General features: G+C 43.2%; 1 protein-coding gene across 1 annotated transcript in view; it reads right to left on the reverse strand.

Annotated features, from left to right (window-relative positions):
• stk32c (serine/threonine kinase 32C) overlaps positions 1-19,046 on the reverse strand; it is a 120,606-nt gene that overhangs the window by 26,013 nt on the left and 75,547 nt on the right. The window contains exon 3 of the mRNA XM_085800805.1: positions 10,673-10,824. Coding sequence (XP_085656931.1) covers positions 10,673-10,824 — 152 coding nt within the window. The remainder of the gene's footprint in view (positions 1-10,672; positions 10,825-19,046) is intronic.

Below are 19,046 nucleotides of genomic sequence, written 5' to 3' on the forward strand. Positions count from 1 at the left end.
GTAGCTCTAACCATGCTCCTTGTATTGTAACATTAACAAGAGGAAGAGAGAAAGTGGTTGTCAAATTAAAGTTTGGAAACAGTCTTTGTCGAGTGTTACTTAACTGAAGGCTGCTCCTGGACCGCTGAACAGTTTATGTCAATCAGGCTTACTAATCAAGCAGGTCCAATTAAAAACACAGCCTCTCTGCAGTCCATAACACTCCCCAAGTTGTGCCCCAGACGCTGAACACAACATGAAGCCACACGGGTGATCAAAGTGGTTTTGTACAATAATGAAAATAATATCTCAATCTTAAAACGTGATACTGGGGAGGGGGTAGTGCTTCTTCTTACAGCTGCAGGTTCTCTCTCTATCGTCAGGCTTGCTGTGGAACACTCGGGGGAACACTCTGATTGGTTCTATTCAGGTGTCATATCCTCTATAAAGTGAGGAATGGGCCCAACGTTTGTTGCAGAGTGAAAACTCATTCCATCTCGTCCACAGATTGGAAAAGAGAGGAAAAAAAGACATTTGCAGAAGTGTTGGGTCTTTCTCTTCCTCTCACTCTTTCTCCTCCGCTGTGTATATTCAATGATGAAATGGTTTCCACTTTTATGTGATAGGGTAGATAGTGGGCGGACACTACACATTCAGTGAATGCAGTAACACAATATTTTCCCTAATGCATTGTGTTACTGCTAATAGAGCTACAAATACCGCAATAACAACATCAAGATTGGGCCGTCATTACCATCAGCTGCCATTATAGACACCCTGCCATCACTATAATAAGACAGTTGTGCAGGATGCACTCCAAGAAATGACAGAGACACCTACACAGTGGTGGACAGTAACAGAGTAAATTTACTTGAGTACTGTTTGTACTTTACTTGAGTATTAGATTTCTTTGGTACTTATTACTCTCACTTGAATACATTTCCAAGACAAATATTTTTACTTTTACTCAAGTTAATTTCGAGAAAGGCTGAAAAGTACTCGTTACTTTCAGGATTGCTCTTGGTTTCAAAGAGTTAATTCTCAGAAACAAGAGTTAAAAGGTCCTTAATTTAATTTAGAAAACATTATAGTAATTCATTGATGTGAAAAATAAGAAATTTACTCTTACTTAAAGCAGAAGTAAGCAATATTTTTGTGTTAATATAAGTCTTAAATAGTCTTCCCACAGCAATCACTTACATAGAGTGTTTGGACCGAACCACGGGTCTGTCAGTCACTCTGCTCTGCTCTGAGCCGAGGAGAAAACTTTTCTCGTATCCTACAAGTTTTATCCAATGAGGAGAGAGAACGGCATGAAGGGCTGTGTGTGCAGCCAAGGGATGCGTGTGAATGTGGTGACGTAGGGACGAGGACCAATAGATCCGTGACAAGGGCGGGGGCTGCTAACTCCATCGGCTGACAAGACCGACCTGTGAAGTCGATCAGGTGCGAGTGGTCGAGCTGATGCGAGCTGGTCGATCAGACCAGTTCGATCTGGTGCGAGTTCACGGGTCGGAAGTTACGAGTGGCCGTTATAGTGACTTTCACAGGTAAAAAAGGTCGGAAAAACACGAGTGGGTTGCCTGGAACGCTACAAAGTCGTAAGTCGTGACTTGAAGCTGTAATTTACGGTTTCAAAAGCCTGCCTGGAACGCAGCATTAGCCAAAACGACCGGATCGCTTACTTCTGCTTTAAGTAGCCTACATTTAGAAGCAAGTACTTTTTTAGTCTTACTCGAGTAACATGTCGACTAAGCTACTTTTACTTGTAACGGAGTACATTTTGACCAGTAGTATTTGTACTCTTACTCAAGTACTGGGATCGAGTACTCTGTCCATCTCTGCACCTACAACAGATAAGGTATAACCCCCCCAGCCACGCTATTAAAACACATAGCTGCCTCAGCAGATGGCCGGCCCCAGGATACTGTCTGCCATTAGCAGGGACTTCTTCACTGTCACCTTTTTATCACCTCATTGTCACAGTCTGATTCCATGGTATCCAGTTGACAGATGAGCTTCATCCAAGGCGCCACTCACTATCTCAGTGTTGCACAAAACGGTCTTCCCAGGCCTCTGCCAAAATATCAGAGCGAGAGCGAGAGCGAGAGGGAGAGGCTGCAGCGGCTCGGGGTCGCCCGTCACTTGCTTCCCCGATTTCACCGACGTGACAGGGAGATATCAGATAGAGGATGACAACTGGAGCATATGAAAGCTCTGGCACTGACAAGACCTGTCACCTTTAAGACTGCCAAGGATGGGACGGAGGAGAATGACAAACAATTTTATTCCCAAGCCCTAAAAATCAAAAGCAGCAGTCTTGTGCTGTCTTGCTGCCTGTCAGGAGTTGGAAAGTGGTGCTGATTAAAGACATAAAATCCCCCCAAAAAACTTAAAGTCACTTAAGGGGAAATATTATGGACGTATCACTTTTTGAAGGTTCTTTAACATATATTTGGGTGTTTGTCTTGCCTTCCAGCCCCAAAATGCAAGAATGGGCAAAACAAATCAGTCATTTTCAGGCTCCCTAGGTTAAAATCAATGTGGTTTTATGAGCTGTTCCCTCAATTGTCTTCCGATGTAACTAGTTTTCGAATTTGCATAACCCCACCTCTACCTGGTGCCAGTAGAAGGGGTGGGGCAAGCAGTGGTTCATTTGCATTTAAAGGGACAGGCACTGAAACCAGCCGTTCTGAACAAGGCTGTTTTGAGAGGATGAAAAGAGCTGTGATGTTTGATCCTTGGAGTATTTCGACCGAAGCATGTCACAGACATGTCTTTAAGACACCTGGGAACTATTTTAATTTGTGGAAAAGGGACATAATATGTCTCCTTTAATGTCACATTAGAGTCAAGAATGTTGTCATTTTGCAGGAGTAAAAACAACGGATACAGATTAGCATTTTCAGCAATAACCTACATCTTGAAAGAAGAAAAGAAACTGGAGCAGTGTAACTGATGAAGAATATCTGGAACTGATGAATGTTAAAGAATTCTGAGCTACATACATTAGTCTGCTGTAGGTTCCAGGTCATAGGCTTCAGGGGAGTGGTATCGAAGCTCAGAGGGAGCTGCTGGGCCGTCACCATCTCTGCACACAAATTTCAAGAAAATACAAAAACGAGCAAGGGTCTGGTGTATGAAGGTGACCAGCCTCAAGTGGCCGACTGAAGAAACAGGGAACTGGAAGCTGTAGTTTTTGTTGCTTCTCTGTTGGATTACAAATTAGTGGATTGGTTTTATGAGCTGAAAGATGTCAAATCCTGTCGAAAGGCATTTGGGTGAATTCCATTCTTTGAAAATCTCCTTGAAGTTGTATACTTATGCGCCCTCTGCTGCTCTTCATACTCAAATAATGAACACAGTGGTGGTTTATATGTAGCACTAAGAAGCTGCAGGTCAAATCCTTGAGTTTGAATGAATTCCAGGCCGTAATGTGCAGCCAGGGGAGAGCTGTTAGTGTCCAGAAGCAGGAGGAGGCCACGCTGAAAGGCCATGACAGGACTGGGCTGCGACAATCACAGCGACTATGACAGAGGAAGGTTAGCCGGCTGGAAGGAGTACAAGGAACAGGCTGAAATAATCAGGCCACAATGACAAATGGGCCCAGGGAGGCAGGGCGGAGAGAGAGGGAAATAGAGGGACAGTGGAAGAGGAGAACAGTTATGAGGAGAGGAAAAAAAGGCGAGCATGTGATTCTGTTGGCTGGAGTCTGTCTGAAAAGTTTCGACGGCCTACATAAAGTTGATGATGGAGACGGACTCCCCGGAGCCGGTGGAACGACTCAATCACGAGACGTGGGCGTGTTCCTCTGAGGATTCCCCAAACAATGAGTGAGTGAACGCTGCCTCTCCCCTCCACAGCCAGTAACCACTCACCTTAAGACACAGCAGCTCCACTGGCCTCATTTCACAAGGTGCACTTGGAAAGTTCTTTAAAGCTCCAGTGTGTAACTTATTTGGCTTTTTATTAGCAAAAATCAAATACTGCTTTCATAAATATGTATTTCACTGAAGTTGAATCACACCCGCATACAGATGAAAGCTTTCTCGTACCTTAGAATGAGTTGTTACAAGTCGTTACAAATACATAAGTGGGCAACGCACCGAACCGAGGCGGCCATGTTGCATCGCCATTTTTTACGTTGAGTGGCAGCGTGACCGTAGGTAACCACGGAAACCCACCAGAGCTGTCGGCTCGGGGAGAAAGTTTTCCAGGTAGCGCCTGTTAAAACTGTCACCACTGTGTAGTGTGAGGAAGCACGGAGACACTGATGTTGCATTCAGGTGCAGTCAGGCAGACGGCCGTCGGCAAACCAACCGGATGTCATTTTACTCGACGAGAGAAAAGACGGTAAAACGTGGGTCACGTAAACAATACAACATCATCACCATGACAACATATTGTCACGCCTGTATTGTTTTGCCTCGTGCTGGCGGACCACTTGTTTATCCTGTTACATGCAGCGTCTATTGTCTGTCTGACGTCTGCCCAATTTCACGTGAATGAAGAATACGTTCCGATATGCAACCGCATCGCTAGATGGGGGGAATTCCTACATATTATACCTTTAAAAGTGGTGTATGAAGCCTTAAGTCCTTCATGAGGGCAAAACAATCAGCAGATGCTCAATGCAGTATTAAAGCAGATATCATCGGCACGGCCGTTTCGGCTAATGCTGTGTTCAAGGCAGGCTTTTGAAACCGTAAGTTACAGCTTCAAGTCACAACTACGACTTGGTAGCGTTCCAGGTAACCCGTAGCTCGTGTTTTTACCGTCCTGTTGTCTGTGAAAGTTCCCTATAACGGCCACTCGTAACTTCCGACCCGTGAACTCGTACCAGATCGAACTGGTATGACTTCACAGGAAGGAAAAACACAAAGTACGAGTTTCCTTGAACGCACCATGAGTTAGCAGCCCCCGCCCTTGTCAGGCATCAATTGGTCCTCGTGCTACGTCACCACATTCACGCGCATCCCTTGGCTGCACACACAGCCCTTCATGCCGTTCTCTCCCCTCATTGGATAACACTTGTATCCCACAAGGAAAATTTTCTCCTCGGGTTACAGCAGAGCAGAGTGACGGAGAGACTCGTGTTTAGGCTGAAATACTTCATGTAAGTGATTGCTGACGGAAAATAGGACTATTTAGGACTTATATTAACAAAAACATTCCACTGATATCTGCTTTAAAGAAACAGACTCCGGTGCTTTTGGAAATGAGCCCATATTTTACCTTTTATGAGGATGATTTAAAGCCATGCCCCCTCGCAGGCCTTGTTATAACTGCTGACCGGGGGTGGAGAGGCTAATTTGTTCCAGTCTCCTAAGGCCTTGCGCCATCCAGGCCTGAAATCAATATTCCTAATGGAGGCTGAACAGGACACAGCACATCCATCCTCACCACTCCTCTCACTTGCTTGGGATGGACAGTAAAGAGCAAACGCAACCGTATCCTGCTTCTCCAGATGACTCACCCCTCTTTCTGGTTTTGAAACCTTTAAAATCCTCGGGGATTATCCCAAGGGAATGTGTTTAAAGCTCAGACTCCATAGTAACAGTGACAGCAGCGACAGCCCTTGCTAACCTCAGCAGTCTGTTTTCAACAGCACTGTGGCGGCGTCCACTGTGTTGTGATTCACTGCTGTGTCTCTGAGCACCCGAGGGAGACGGGGTGATGGTGTTTGAGAGTGATCTGTTGTGAGGTATAAAGCCTCAGGCCAAATCTTACTTTTTTTTAATGACGTATACTGGTTTCGTGCAGACCGTGGGATCAAATGAGGATGGTGATTGGTTGCCTCCGAGCGGGGAAGAGCTGACCCCTGCTCTCCGGTGTTTCCGACATGTATGAGGGAAAGAAGAAGTCGGCGTCTTCTCATGTGTCGCAAATCCTTACAAGGATTTGTGTGGATTTGTTGTGTGCAGCAGATGATGGTTAATTTTTTCCTCCTCCAAGGTAATCCATTCAGTGTACCCTTGACTCCTACACATCGCATCTATGCAGCAAGGGAATGGTCGCAGCAATTACTGTGGGCTGCAAACTTGACATCCGCCCAGCTTAAAGCAGCCTTTGCCTTTCCCCTGGCTGACGGGATTCAGTGTGGGCTTTCACCAGGCTGCTTCCTTAATGAATTTCCTCTGAAGCCATACACAGCACAGACAGAACCGCTGAAAAGGCACGGCAGAACCCAGGACGTCTCAGTGGAAGCCGAACCCGGCTCTGAGACTGAACCAGCGCCTGTGAGCGTGAGAGGGAAAAGCTGAAGGGAAACCTTACAAATCCTCTTAGTCTGCACATCTTTCTCTCTCTTTTTTTTGGACCAAACAAATCAATGTCATATACTTTCTTTGTGCAGTCTTGTGCACCATTCCTTGCTATTTGATGCCCCCCCTCCCCCTCCTCTCCCCAGCTCCATGATTGCAGGAATCATTACTTCCTCTGACAGCTACTTGGTGTGTTTTCCTGTGTTCTCTCTCCATCTCTGACTAGCTGAGGCTCCCTCCTGGCACTGCATCAATAAAAACACTCTGATGAAGCTTCATCAAAGCTTCATAAAGAGTGGTATATTTTTTTTTTTTAAAGAGTCACTTCCCAAACAAACCCCAAGCCATCAGAACTTTGAAAGCCCACCACATGTTGCCCCCATCTCCCCCCAACAACAACACCATGGGACGACGCACTGACTGACTATCCCATACGCACATGTAGTCCAGTCACTTTAAGAAAAAAGGTTGAACAAATTGCAACAGAAACAAACTCAACTGATTTTGTATCCTCAACATGTCTTGAGTGAGGGGAAAAAAGCCCAGAAGAATCCCATTAGGGGAAAGTTTCGAAAAAGACCCAAACATATCCCATTCATACGCCTATTAATTATTTTTCTCACGTGAATAGGGTAAAATTTTTAACCTTTAGATATCTCCATGAAAATTACTGAGTTGATTACTTACATTAAGACAAAATTCTTTGTTAACATTAGAAAATTTGCAGACATTTGCATAAATACCACCGTTTTGATGCCACATGTATATATATAAAGATGCTGTGGTGGTACCAGCTTGAAAATGGTAATTTTTTTTAATGTAATTTTATCTATTCCTAACTAATTATTTTACTTAACAAAATGTTGCTGTCTTTTTAGAACTTTAGAATTAGTGTCTTGTTTTAAACATGTCTTATCTCTTTTATCTTTGCATACAACATGACAGGGAGAACGGCTTCTCGCTCCCATGTTAAACAAATGGTTTCTCATGAAAGTGACGAATAAAAACCGAACTGAAACAAAAAAACTAAAGGTAACACTTTGACGCCTCATAAATTATCATAATGCTTTATAACAATAAGAATAACACATCATAGAGAATTTTATAATGGCTTATAAGGTCAAGTATTATAATAGAGTTATCATGCTCTAATGTGTTATGCTTATTGTTATAAACCCTTATGATAATTTATGAGTGTTTATAATGACAGGTATACATGTTCACAAGCCAATTATAACTATATTTATAATGCATTACCGATGTGGGCATTGTCAGAGAGTTACTAACAATTATAACGTATTATAATACCTGACCTTATAAGTCAAGATAAAATGCTTTATAGTGTGTTATGATAAACCATTTATGAGTGTTTATGACTATAGTTAACAGTGCTATAACTGCATTATAACTCATTATAAGTATGGTTATATTCCGCTATAGAGATAGGCGTCAAATAAAGTGTTACCAAACTAAAATATAAAAAAAAAACAGCTGGTCCGTCTCATGTCGATTTAGAAGGTAGTTAAATGTTCTAATGCCAGATTGGCGATGCTCTGATTGAAAAGCCTGATTCAACTCTGGTTCAGCAGCATCCACACGGCGATCCAATTAGAAACCTAGGTGTGCTACAGCGAGGGAGATGATGGAAGGATGAAGCAGAGCTCCTCATCAGTCCCATCTCATTACCTGCCCAGCTGAGAATCCGTCTGAGGCAGCAGATGAGCGCAGCAGACAGTTCGTACCATACAACACGTAACAACACAGAGGATCAGCAAAGTGTCTGTGTAAACTGGAGGCAGAAATAACAAACATACCATAGACTCAAGCTGTAAATTGATTTCCTTTATCACTCAGCGCCTGCTCTCCCTCTCTCTCTCCAGCTGGACGAGAGAAATCACAACTTCCCATCAATTATACATTTGTGTGCACAGAGAAGGCTCTCCACAGCAGGACCTCAGCCACTGCAGATGATCTGTACAGCAGTCCTGTATCAACGGGAGCTTCACCCGGCCTCGGACTGCAGCAGCAACACACAGCTGAGAAATGGTAACGTTTCCCTCCCTGGTGTCTTTACTGTACATGAGACAAGTGATGGTAACTTTTCTAAACCGTCAACACAGCTGCCCAGGTTCAGGGTCTGTGTGTGCTGCACCCACACACTCGTATGGAGACAGCTGCAACCATCACACAGCTGGCTTTCTACGCCACCGCCACCTCTCTCTCTCTCTCTCTCTCTCTCTCTCTCTCTCTCTCTCTCTCTCTCTCTCTCTCTCTCTCTCTCGTATATCATACGTTCTGACAGCAGCGTGCCTTCGCCTCCTGCACCCACCCACCACCACGCTGGATTTGTTATGCAGATTTGACAGGTTCCCTATGTTTTTTTGGTTTTTTTTAAAGGGCCGTATGATACAAACAGGCACAGACTGAGTGAGACATGGAGGGAGACACTCATGTTTAAAGGCACAAGTCTTCACTTCTGCAAGAAACAAAAAGATCAGAGGTGTTATGGGACAGACTGGTTCTTAAACATCTGGATGACAAACTTTTCATGTTTTAAAGGAGACATATCATGTCCATTTTCCACAAATTAAAATAGTTCCCAGGTGTCTTAAAGACATGTCTGTGACATGCTTTGGTCAAAATCCCCCAAGGATCAAACATCACAGTTCTTTTTATTCTCTCAAAACAGAACGGCTGGTTTCAGTGCCTGTCCCTTTAAATGCAAATAAACCACTGCTTGCCCTGCCCCTTCTACTAGTACCAGGTAGGGGTGGGGTTATCACTGGAAGACATCTGAGGGAACAGCTCATAAAACCACATGGATTTCAACCTAGAGAGCCTGAAAATTATAGATTATTTTGTAAATTCTCACATTCTAGGGCCGGAAGGCAAGACAAACACCTAAATATATGTTAAAGAGCCTTCAAAATGTGATATTTCCATAATATGTCCCCTTTAAGAGTTGGTTCATTTCAGTTCATATTAATAAAAAACCTGTGTCCCAGCAGATTAAAAAAAAAAACAGTGCTGTGTCTTCCCACAAACACACCAGTCACTTTCCAGTGTCATTCCTCAATATTATGAGCACTAATGACATAATTTAATTAGATCCAGTGTGTGTAAGGGTGGTAGGCAGAAATCTCAGTGGCCCTCCTGCATGCCTGGATATCACTGGAGGTTTTGCAATTAGTGTGAACTATCCTTTTAATGTTGATGTAATTATCTATCCTCATTGTTATTTTTATACATGTAAATGAGCCTTACAATTATAGATGTCAAAGATAATGGTCCCAGACAAGCATGTGTGGATTATCCAGATTCAGACTAATTAACTGCACGGGACTGTTACAACTTTGGGAGGCTGAGTGAGATCAGGTTCACTCTCTCTCTCTCTGAACTCAGTGAGATGGACGGGCCCTCTTTGGAGCGTCTCTGTGAAGCCGACTTAAAAAGCAGAGAGAGGAGGTGGAGATGTAAAGTGTGAAACTCTTCCTTCCCACATAGCTGCAATGATAACATTTAGCATCTTTGTCACTAATGGGCATTTGAAATAGCGCTGGGTGCAGAGTCTGAGAGGAAGAGCGGGAGCAGCGCAGCATAGGGAAAAACTAGAACAAAGAAGGCTTTGGCAGGCATATACTCCTGCAGGGAATTATACTATAAAAAATACACAGGCCTAATGCTGTATGCTCATTAAAATGCCCTCGGTCGCTTCTAGTAGTGTGGCTTTTCTCTAGCAGGCAAAAAATATCCTCTCTCTAGATTCAACCTTGATCATTCACATCTTCAGACACAAGTTGTCTTGAATCGTCTACTTGCCATCTCCACACGATCACTCCATCAGAGTGAGGGTGTAAGCACGTGCAGTATCGTCCCACCAATTACAGTAGTAGCAAAGTGCTTTGTGTAATACGCCGTGAATACTGTGCCAGGTTCCCAATTACATCTAGAAATGTGTCACACTCAGAGATGAGCGTTGAATAATGAAAGCAGCCTCCAATCAGCCACATATCAGACTCAGGGGAAGAGGAAGGTCAATTCAAACCGCAGTAATTATCAAAAGTGTGCTTCATGGGTTCAGAGTCTAAATTAATATCTGAAAATTGTCGCTCCTGCTCAAATTGTTTCTTACACTGATAGCTGTTTCTAGTGAAAGACTTGTTTCAAGCTTTAATGACACACAGAAAATAAAACTTCTTTTTCACTAAGTGCCAAATGCAGAAAAATAAAGTGCATGCAACAGTGCGAACATAATATCCACAAAGAGTACATCTATTTTAGGGGCTGCAACAGATCTCAGAGTGAGCATGCACGTCTCTATTGAGAAGTAAATACACAGAGCAGACTGGAACAGAGCAGGCAGACAGAGCAGATGACGCGACACAGGCAAAGCAGGCCACAGTGAAAGTATAAAAACATGGGATAGTCACCAGAGATTAACTAAAAAAACATGTTCAATTTCCTGTAGGATCTCAAGCTCTCTAAAGACGTTTCGGACCTCATCTCTCTCTATGCACTGCTGCTTGTTCATGTACTTCATGGCATACATCTTCTCCGTGTCCCTCTTTTGCACAATGCATACCTGCAGCAGGAGAGAACAGAAGAGAAAACACAGAGAGAGAGAATTAAGCATCAAGTAAGAGATCAAATGAATTCAGACAGGCTGTATACAAAATCTGAATGAGCATGCTTAAATGAACACATCCACACAACGTGTATATCTGTACTGGCAGGGGAAGAGAGCGCCTCAGCCAAGTTTCAGCTCCACAGACGAAGCCTTGCTGCTATGCAAATACAACATGTTTTCAAAATAGCCCACAGCGTCTTTCAGCCGTTGATTAATGCGATTGTTGGGGTAGATACCCTCCACCGGTGCATAAACGCTGACACGCTGAGCAGCTCTAATGAACTTCATACTCAGACACTTAAGTTTGCGGCTAAAAACCACTTCCAACCGAATCACGTCATTATTTATTCATCGCAGGTTTTGTGGTTTTGTCAGGAAGCGGCTAAAAAAAAAAAAGGTAAGAGGCAGGATGGGACTCCATGAGGTCAGGGTCATTACGTTAACATCACTGTCCAACCACAGGCACTGAACAGGTCAGTCCTGTCCTGCAGGCAAAAACACTGTTCAATTCTTAAAGCTATTGGTCCTAGTTTTCTTTATTAGCTCTGTGTTGTGTTTGTGTTATCTTACATTAAGACTAGATACTCACTGGATTATAACATGGAGTAGAGTTCTCAATGGGCCTGAGAATCCAAACCCCACCTGACCCGACTGAGTTGAAGCCTGATTCTGACTCATCAGAGATCAGCAGTTATAATATTGAGCCTGAGCTAGACAGGCTCACACCTGGTGCCACGAGGGGGCTAGTTGTGTATCGTATAGAAAATCAACAGAAACAACAAAAATACTGGTCAAGATACAAGTGTCATAGAGAGGAGCGTCACAGATACTCTCAGGTAAAACCACGATGGAGCTATGGACAGGCTATGGACAATCAGGTTTGTTATCATGTGTTTTTTTTTCTATTAGAATGGAATTCAGAATTTTTTTTAAAAATTAATATTATTTATTTAATGGAAACAGGCAATGACATACACAATTTATAAACTGACAATACACTGACCAAAAACAGACAAACAGAAAACAAAGGACAGAACAAAACTGATGACATAATAAAGCAGGACCAAAACAGGACAGAAAGGTAAAAAAAAAAAAAATACTGGTCAAGATACAAGTGTCATAGAGAGGAGCTATGGACAGGCACGTACACATGTTTGTTATCATGTGTTTTTTTTCCATTAGAATGGAATTCAGCATTTTAATTGTTTTGTAGTTGTCGTAGTTGTAGTTGCATGGCATGCCCCACCCCTCTCTCTCCCATTGGTCACAAATATGCATTTTGAAATCAGCTTCTGACTGCTGATTTCGGCTGGGGTAGGAGGCAGGCTAACACTACCTATGCACTTCCAGCGTTTGAGCTAAGCTAATTAGCGGTGCGCCAGCTCTGCCCGTATCTCCCTTGTTACTGCACACACAGTCAAAAGGATGGTGTCTATCTGCTTGTCATGGACTCAGGAGTGAGGCAAGACATGAAAAAAAAAATGTTGGCATATCCCTTTAACCTGACTGCAGAAGAACAGCGCTTTTCCACTGTTTGACCGGTTGTCATGGTTATCTTGAAGTTTACTCAAAGCGATGTTAGCTAGTGATGGTGACAATACGCATGGTGCAACGTAATCGTTAAGTGACTGTTGTTTACACACGGTTGCAGAAACGTGGTGGAGAACAAACCCAAAGTGCATTACGGTACGTGCTTGTACGCATTCCTGAACGAGTGAACCATACCCGAGCACACCTCTTCTAACTGTACCGGGCCAGGGAATTGTACCGCGCTCAAGCACCGTACACTCACTCACACTAGCAATAGAATCCGGACTTTATGGGGCAAACGTGTTTGGGCACGGTACTGTACGATTGCCTAGTGTGAGTGCACCCTTAGTTTAGGATGCAGGGCTGCCCCTAAATTTGAGACAGTGCAAGTACATTTTTCATCTGCTCATGTGCACCCAGTAAATTACTCCCCCCCCTTTTTTCTTTTTAGCATGAACACATTAATCATGGTAGAGGCGACTCAAAGACTCTGGAATCTCTCATTAGAAAAATAATGTAAATATTTGATTTGCAAGTTGATTTATGGTGTGCGCCCTCAAGTTTTCTGCCTGCGCTCCTAAAATTTTAAGTCAGGGGCCACTGTGCTGCTAGTAAATAAAGTTAGTGTGTGATGGTAGGTTATTTGATGTAGGACTGTATGAGTTAGTCAGTGTGTTAGCTTCAGTCAATTCAGACCAGTGTGTGACAGCTGCTACTGTACTTAGGGCCACCAGAAAAAAGTGTTTGGGACACTTTTTGGAAAGTCCAAAAATGCTTCATGTAGAAGATTTCAGTATGTTTCAAGTTTCCTGTTAAAACAGAACTTTCAATTTTCCACTTCTCTCAACCTGCTGGATTACTGTATCCATCCCTAAGCACGAGCACACCTACAGGTTGTACGGCATTCTGAGCATAAACGTCTCTTTGTCTTGATGGGAACATAAGGCATTTAAAATATTCTACATAAAGCGTACATTTAAATGCATAATTGGATTTTTTCAGTGGGCATCTTTCAGAAATGCTGTGTGGTGCTGGCCCCTGTGTTACAGCAGCACATGGCTCTGCCTCTGTGCTGCTGCTTCAGCCTGTCTCTCCTATACAGTATACTGCAGATAACAACACTGTGCATTACCCACGCCATATAACCTGAACCACTCATACACCATATGGGATTGTTTCAGCGAGGGGGCTTTCTCAGCATTCAGCACACCTGACGTGTGTGTATTGTATGACTTGAAAAGAGCGGAATCTTTCCTTTATTATGGCTTAGCAATTTCCAAAGGTTGGCAATATCTAATTTGCATGACAGTTGAGCAAGGATACCACCGACGCTGCCAGTGAAATGCCTGAGTGGGCCAGAGGGAAAAGACACATTCACAGCACCATCAGATTGGCTAACAAAATGAACAAGAATTCAGTTAAGCCTTTATTTGTTTAACCTGATTTGTGCACGTAAACGGTTTCCTCGAGCAGAGATAGAGGTTAAGAGAAATCTGGTTAAGCCAACTCGATTTCTAATGGAGACAGCCGATTTCTTTTTATTGGCTGTATTTATCTGAGTAGGAACTGTGCACAGCAAAGACTTAAAGGGATAGTCCAACATTTTGGCAAATTCGCCTATTGCCGTAATCCCTATACAGTAGTCTTAAGAGTAGGTTCATTACCTTTGATCATTGGTGCAAGCTGTTTTTAGATCGGCAGGGCAGAGACGTGAGCTGGTCAGCTAACACAATGGAGGCAAATGGTACCTTTCCCTCATCAAATACACAATCCAACAACACCAAACAAGTTGTGACCTGCACAGTCGCCACGCTATGAAATAATCATGTAACGTTATGTAAAAATACAAATACTCTGAACTACTTGCGCTTTTGAAATCCTTCCTCCCAGCAGCCGTGTCTGGAATGTAGTTCCGGCTACGCGTTTGCCTTGAAAACAACTCTGTCTCGTAATGTTACATGATTATTCCATAGCGTGGTGAATGTGCAGGTCACAACTTGTCCACCAGAGTGTTTTGGAGTTGTTGGATTGTGTATTTGATCAGTTTGATGAGGGAAAGGCGGAAATACCGTTTGCCTCCATTGTGTTCACTGAGCAGCTCATGTCTCTGCCCCCGCCGATCTCAAAACAACATGCACCGATAATTAAAGGTAATGAACCTACTCCTAAAACTATTGGGATTAAGGCAATTGGCGAATTTGCCAAAATGTTGAACTATCCCTTTAAGGCAGAAACTCACAATCACTGTGGCAGCAGCGGAGCAGGAAACATAGTTTCTCATCTGTGTAATACACTTAATCTGCCAGACTTGGTCGGAGACAGGGCTGCAATCTGATTACTGAGCACCTGCACGAAGGCACAGTCCCCCATTTACCTCCTTACAGTAACTGGATTTCTCCCAATAAGATGGCTTCTTGGTTATACACACACATGGTGAATGTGAGACCCCTGCAGACAGGGCTGTTGCATAGGGGAGAAAGGTGATGACAATTCTAGGGGCCCACAGCCCAGTAGGACCCACAAACCCCCCAGGTAACTGATTTTAAAAAAAAACTAAATTCCTCTTATACACAGTCAATCAAAAAAGTGGTGATGAAAAGTCAGGGGGTGGGAGCCCAGAATTCCTATCAACGGCCCTGCTTGCAGAAAGACAGAGGGGTTCACACCATCATGCTGTTAACTGGAGTGCTTTGGGAAAAAAATCTATGCGGTTGTTCTGGTGTCTTGAGTGGAGCACAGGTCTGCCTCATGGAGCATCCAAAGCTAAACAGACCACTGCTGTTCCTGTTAGAGACACAAGGCCTTAGCTGAACTGAACTGTCCACCACGGCACAGGTCTCCTCATTACACTCTGAGCCAGACAGATGGCTCAGATGGTTTTTAACGCTGCACTCTGTCTCTGATGCGCTGTAAAATCACCCATCTCAGCTAGTCAGTCGCTCTTTTGTTCTGTCTTTGAGGGAGAGAGAGAAAAATGCCAACAGGAGAAAGTCTCCCTTGTTGCCATGCAGGTGCATTTTGTTTGCACAGCTGTGCAGTTGCACACTTTCACATCTTTCATGAATGAAGTGTCTCCTATATTCAAATGATCTCAGGAAAAACTAATTACTTGACAGATCAAGTGATGTAGAAGTGCTTCGCTAATGTAGATTTTTTCCATTCCAATGAGGATTTCTCTCATTTGATTATACATTAAAACAAAAAAATAAAACATTTGGAGAATGAACAGCGAGCTAACTGAGGTGTTAAAATGGACTTTATCTATCTGGTGACAGGAGGGAACCTATTACTGTGTAAATCACCATCCATTTAATTAGACTTGTGGTTTCCTCTCTAACACAAAACTCAAATGAGGTGCCAGGTCTGAATCAGCTGTCTCTCCACTTCCCTCCATCTGGATCCACTCCACGCCATCAGACTTCTCCTACTTCTGTCACTTTCATTAGCGCTTCACAGCTGAAATTAATCAAACCTGTTCCTCCTCCCTCTTCATTCTGACACCAGAGCGTCCATGGGCCAGCTTCATTCACCACCTATGACCTGTGTTACTGCTGCTACGCCTGTAAAGCTGCATTTATTCTTTTTTAAAGGGATACGCTAACATTTTCTTTTGTGTCTTGCCTCACTCCCAAGTCCATGACCAGCAGATAGACACCATCCTTTCGACTGTGTGTGCAGTAACAAGGGAGATATGGGCGGAGCTGGCGCACCGCTAATTAGCTTAGCTCAAACACTGGAAGTGCATAGGTAGTGTTAGCCTGCCTCCACCTAAACTCATCAGATAAATTCTTCAGCAACTCTAAACGGAAACCGATGGGCCAATCTTCATCTCAGAGCTGACAAAACTCTCTGGTAAGGCATCTTGAGCGGTCAAATGCCGGTAACGGGACGAGATCGGTCAAAACGGAGGGTTCAAGCAGAGACGGTTTACTTTGGTTCAAGCTAGCTACATCGAGAGTAGGTTAGCTTCCTATTTCAAAGTAAAAGCACAAATTCTTTCATCATGGCTTTCTGTATAAGGGCAACGGGTGTTTTATTTTGTGAAAGAACAAAATTGTAAACAGCTGGTATTTAGACAAATTAACGTCACACTGCTGATCTAAACGGCTACTTTCTCGCCTAAAAATGTTTGAAATGTCGATAAAGTGATATATTTACAGAGTTTAGAGCTAAAATTAAATCAGCTTCTGACTGCTGATTTCGGCTCAGGTAGGAGGCAGGCTAACACTACCTATGCACTTCCAGTTTGAGCTAAGCCAATTAGCGGTGCGCCAGCTCTGCCCGTATCTCCCTTGTTACTGCATGCACAGTTGAAAGGATGGTGTCTATCTGCTGGTCATGGACTCGGGAGTGAGGCAAGACACCCAAAAAAAATGTTGGCGTATCCCTTTAATTTCAGAAGCAGTCAAAATAAAAGGGGGGGGCGGTTGTGGTTAGGATCGTCACCTCTCAGTGAAAAGGTTCTGGGTCAGATTCCCTGTCCGGGTGCATGGAGCTTCAAGGTGGCTTCCTCCCACAGTCCACAGACATGCCCATTAGGTTGATTGGAGACTCTTCCATAATTGCCTGTATGCATGGATGTGAGTGTGTGTGTTGTTCATCTCTATAAGTGGCCCTGTGACAGACTGGTGACCTGTCCAGGTGAACCCCGCCCCTCACCCCGCGTCAGATGGGATTGGCTCCAGCCTCCACCATTATCATGCATGCAGAAGCGGTATAGGGAAAAGGATAAAAGAATGGCAGACAAAGGCTACACATTGATAGCGGTGGGTGAAATAACAACTGTCAGAGTTAATTAGCTGTAACTAATAAACTATTAAAGCATTAGCACCACAACAGATGAGTGAAAAGGCTATCACAGTCAGAGGCTTCTGATATCCAACAGATACAGAAAAGCCTTTGAGGATGAGCACTGACTGGAGTTGCAAATATGATGCTCTGCTATCTTAGATAACACTGACTAAGGTTATCCAGTGTAAATTAAGTAGCAGAGTCCTTACACTTTTGCTCTCCTGCAGAACAGTTGCTTGTTAACCATTTCCATGTTTTTCCATATTGTGTTATAAACTGTTTTCTTGTCTGTATACATCATCTATTGCACGTCTCCCTGTCCTGGGTGAGGGATCCCTCCTATGTTGCTCACACTGAGGTTTCTACAATTTTTTCCCCTTTGAAAGGGTTTTCCAGGGAGTTTTTCCTCAGTGGATGTGAGGGTCTAAGGGCAGAGGATGTTGTTATGATGCTGTGTAAAGCCCTTTGAGACAAACTGTTGTTAAAATGGACTATACAAATAAAATTGCCTTGCTAAGATTATGCATTACTACTACCATTCATAAATCTGCATTGGCATTTATATAAATGTTAGTTTTTAATAGTCCCATCCAGTTTGATGATGTTTGATCACTGATAGACTGAAGTGAAAGTTCCTCTGCTGCTCCTCAGTCTTCAAATGGCAGATGGTATTTTAAAGGTATTGTTCAACATTTTGGCAAATTCGCCTATTGTCATAATCCCCTATAGTCCTAGTATTTTGATAACGCCTATAGTCATAGCAGTAGGTTCACTACCTTTAATTATCAGTGCATGTTGTTTTAAGATCAGCGGGGCAGAGACGTGAGCTGCTCAGTGAACACAATGGAGGTGAACGGTACAGGTCCCCTGTCCCTCATCAAACTCACATACTCAAATACACAATCCAACAACTCCACAACAACAAGTTGTGACCTGCACATTCGCCACGCTATGAAATAATCATAATGTAACATTACGAGACAGAGTTGTTTTGGAGGCAAATGCTTAGCCGAAACTACATTCCAGACACGGCTGCTGAGCGGAGTGATTTCAAAAGCGCAAGCAGTTCCAAGTGTTTACTTCATGTGTCGTAATGTTACAAAATTTTACATGATTATTTCATAGCGTGGCGAAGGTGCAGGTCACAACTTCTTGTTGTGGAGTTGTGTATTTGATGAGTTGATGAGGGACAGGGGACCTGTACCGTTCACCTCCATTGTGTTCACTGAGCAGCTTGCGTCTCTGCCCCGCTGATCTCAGAATGACATGCACTGATAATTAAAGGTGATGAACCTACTGCTATGACTATAGGGATTATCAATAGGTGAATTTGCCAAAATGTTGAACTATCCCTTTAACTGTTGTCTGAAGATGCTTACACGTGCTGACATGACCTTTACAATTTGATCTTGATGAATGAACACTTATACGTATCACTATGGCCATCATATGAGGCTGTTGATTGAGTTTTCAATGCTATGTGTGTCTGTCTATGTGTGTTTGCTGACTGCGAACTTCCCTGTAGGGACAACAAAGATATTTTGAACATTCAACACAGTCTTTTATTAATACATTAAATATTAGAAGAAAACCCCTCAAACTGCTGATATTGGATTTAAAGTCTCCCTATCGGTTTAACCATACCCCATATATCCTTTTTTTTAAAATATTTTTTTCTCAGGCCTGAGTGTTATAAAAGCTCCCTCCCTTTTTCCATCTCCCTCACTGAGCTCAACACAGACCCAGTTTCTCTTTGCTCTCAGCCAAGCCTGTCTGTACCATCTGCACTGTGCTAGAAGGTAGACTAAATAAACTAATTTCAATCTAACAAACAACAATCCAATAGTTCTTTTTAT

Source organism: Trachurus japonicus, chromosome 15 (genome assembly GCF_045865225.1).
Source record: "Trachurus japonicus isolate A0001 chromosome 15, Traja_1.0".
Lineage (NCBI taxonomy): Eukaryota > Metazoa > Chordata > Actinopteri > Carangiformes > Carangidae > Trachurus > Trachurus japonicus.